This window comes from Merops nubicus, unplaced genomic scaffold (genome assembly GCF_000691845.1).
Source record: "Merops nubicus isolate BGI_N331 unplaced genomic scaffold, ASM69184v1 scaffold23482, whole genome shotgun sequence".
Classification (NCBI taxonomy): Eukaryota; Metazoa; Chordata; class Aves; order Coraciiformes; family Meropidae; genus Merops; species Merops nubicus.
Genome location: NW_008591907.1, coordinates 75,117 through 78,566, shown reverse-complemented (window position 1 = coordinate 78,566; position 3,450 = coordinate 75,117). Strand labels below are relative to the sequence as shown.

Sequence of the window (3,450 nt, the reverse complement as noted above, 5' to 3'; positions counted from 1 at the left end):
GTGTGGCTGGTTCAGCGATTCGGCAAGGAGGACGACAGGGTTGTCATGGCGACCAATTGCATGCTGTGATAAAGATGATGCCAAATGACCAGCTTCTGGCTGTTTATCACTCCTTGTTGAGTAATGTTCCCCAAATTAGACAGGCTTGCCTGATTTATATTTACTTGTCCTAGTGGCTTGCATTTTTGCTGCACTTGTTTCTGAGATAGCATTCATGCTTTTTGCAATGCTGCTTAGGTGAGACTATCTGCTAATGATTATTGTTGTGAATTACAAGAGTAGGTGGTACTGTTTATTATGCTGCAGTGCATGCAAAGTGAGGAGAAAAATTGTTTTTTCAGGTCTTTTTGTTAAACCTGAGCAACTTAAACTTGCACACTAAACCTGCTATAGGAAATAAAGAGGATAAAATTATTTAAGGCCTGTGTTTTTTCTATTGTGCTGTTTAATGGAGAGTACTCCTTTAAATTTGCTTGCCTTCACTTATTAATACATCTTCCCCTCCCTTCCAGTCCCTGCCTTGATCTTCAGTGTGCGTATGGGGTGGGGGAGGAATATGCTTTCTTTAGGATCAGATCCTGGATCTGCTGAAGTCATTGGCGTCTTCTCAAGAAGACTTAGTGTCTGTGGCTTCTTTTCCTTTGGTTTTCCTTTTATTTAGGCCCAAAAGACAGAGGGAAAACATTTTTATTTCAAGATTTTAGAAGTTCAGAAGAAGAAAAAATGCTTTCCCCTATCCCTTTCCTTTTGAAGAAAGCACTTTTATCCTGTTTTCCCTGTTCCTTTCATATACTTCCCCTTGTGTGCCCCAATGGATGGCATCTGTAACACACAGGTGATACTGTGAGCTAGCTCTCTCAGTATGTTTCATCCCAGCAAAGAAGAAAGACGTTAATTGGGTTTGAAGCTAGTGGTTTCCCATTGCTGCCTGAGCACTAGAACTGTGTGTTGTTGGATCCTGTTGCAATCCCATTCTTTGCATTTTTTGACATGGGAAACTTCAATTGCAGATTTCGTATTTACAAATGAAAAATGAAGTGCTTTTCAGTTTGAGTTCCTTCATCTATGTTGTGCACCCACTGCTGGAACATGAGCAATGCAATGGCCAGATATTTAAAAGTGGATTTATAAATTTATTATTGGCCACATTGTTTTTCTAGATTTGGAAAATTTAGTATTCCTGTTTGGACCATTGTGCTTCCAGCCTGGACACTGAACACTCCTTTTAAGTTAACTTTTTACAGTGGAAATAAGCTTTTGAGAGGGTGGTAGATAATCAAAGTCTGGATCAAATCCTGTGTTTGGATGGTCTCCCTTTTCTTTAGAAGATCTTTACAGAAGAAAAACTGTTACAAAACAGTCCTAAGAATTGAGATAACTAAGGCAGGTGAACAAAAAAAAAGTGAAATCTCTCATCTTTATCTCTGTACAGTATGGGTATTTTATTTCTTAACCTACTTAGAAAATGTAGATTGAGTGCTTTTAAGTATTGCAGACAAGCCTTTCAGACAAGTGGTCTCACTTGGTCATTCTGGAACCATGAAGTGAAAGGGACCCTCCTTAGCGGGACCTTCCCTAGTCTAGACTTCATGGACTGACTGAAAATCAGGCACTTGTTCTAACTCCAGCAGAGCTGCATTTGCATCAGCTCAAGGTGACATTTACTGTGCTTCCAGGTAGGCAAAATGAGGCCCATATGTGGAAATGAATCCTTTAAAAAGCAAAATACGTGTGTCTATTTAATGATGCAGTGATACCTCTCAGATTTCCCGGAATAGATTTTAGGTCTTGCTGTGAGTTTACCTTGCTGCTCGCTTCCAGTTTTCCAAAGAAGTCCTTTTAACCTGTGCAACAACACGGTTAAAGTCACACCTCCCCACAGGTGCTGTTACTGTGCTGTTACTGTACCCAGGTACAGAATTTCCAGCACTCTGATGGCTCTGTACAGGACTTTTATAGTCTATGTTTTGAAGTCACGTGTGCTGCCAAATCTTAAACCTTTTGGGACTGTGGCTCCTCTTATCCAGGAGTACTTTTCCTGGCTATAATAATGCCCTAGCCATTCTAGTTAGTGGGATTTGTTTTCCCCTGAAGAAGAACTGTGCATCCAAAATACATGCCTCTTTTTCCAAGTATGTCTCCCCCTTCAATACAAAATTTATTGCATTAGGCCTGTAGCTTTGCTTAAGAGTATTTCATTCAGGAAGTAGGTTTGCTTGGTCTTTAGTGAACCAGGTTTGAGGCTCTGGTTCCCTCATGCATAAGGATGTAAGCAGAGAGGAGGCACTGACTCTTTGGTTTCCATCTCCAGTGCCTCGCTTGTCATCACCACCAAGTTCTCTTTGAAGTAGAGAGAACACTTAGTTGCTGCTCTTATGCATTCTTGTTAGTTTACATAAATGAAAGCAGAAAGTTGTTTATTTAACAGTCTCTTTGAAATTATATTTTTTGCTCCCATTGCTCCTGTGTTTTTCCTTGAGGTTTCAATTACCAGCTTTTCTTTCTGTCACATAATGTGATCTTTTTCTTCAAGTCCTGAGTAATGTCTAAATACACTAGTCATCTTCCACTACCTTACTCTCAGAAAGGGAAGGAGCTAGATTTTATTCCTTCCAGTCAGGAGTGTTGAGATTTGTTATTGAAATGATGCAGTATATTTCTAGTCTTTATCAAGAAGAGAACTTGGTTAATTGAGCACAAGCACAATCTCATACAGCTAGGTTTTAGTACTAGACTGGTGACAAATCAACTTACGACAATGGTGGGTGCAGTTTGTTTTATTTGTATTTATCAATACAAATTTTTCTAAGGATAGTAGAGAAACCAGTTTTCTAGATAACAGAATTTGGTCAAAATTGAGATCAGATGTCTTGCAAGTATTCCACTTTCGATAAAACACCACATCAGCCTTTATTGAACAATTTACTTCAATGGAGTTCTTTATTTTTTAAAAAGAAAAAAAGTAATTATTGTCTGGGAACTTTTAATGCAACTTGCTGTTAATTTAAAATATATAGTATTGTACCTTTGTATTCCTGCTCTTTCAGAACGTGGCTCAGGAGCTCCCACCATTCCTTCCATCTGTATTTTTTTCTAAATGGCTGCCTTCGGTCTTCAGTGAAAGTGATTTCTAGCTGCACCTGCAGAAGAAATCCTGAACAAGTTAAAAGCTGCTTCAGCTTCATGGCATTTAGGCTCTCTAATTCTAAAACACCCAGAAATTACATCAGCAGCAAATGATGGCGACATAGTTGGGACCGGCAGCTGGAGAGCTGGGCTGCATTTAGATGCAGAGCATACTGGTTGCATCTGTTGTGAGGCCACTGATACAACCTGTGCCTGGGGAATGTTGAACTTGCCTTACATGAGATACCTGTTACATGGGAACAGCGTGTCACGTTCCAAAATGATGGAAAAATAAATGGTCTCTGTTTACTGGACAAGTTTGCT

At 39.5% G+C, this 3,450-nt stretch overlaps 1 protein-coding gene across 1 annotated transcript in view; it reads left to right on the top strand.

The window, feature by feature from the left end:
- Positions 1 to 253: 253 nt before the first annotated feature.
- APBB2 (amyloid beta (A4) precursor protein-binding, family B, member 2) overlaps positions 254 to 3,450 on the top strand; it is a 76,774-nt gene continuing 73,577 nt past the window's right edge. The window contains exon 1 of the mRNA XM_008935004.1: positions 254 to 278. Coding sequence (XP_008933252.1) covers positions 254 to 278 — 25 coding nt within the window. The remainder of the gene's footprint in view (positions 279 to 3,450) is intronic.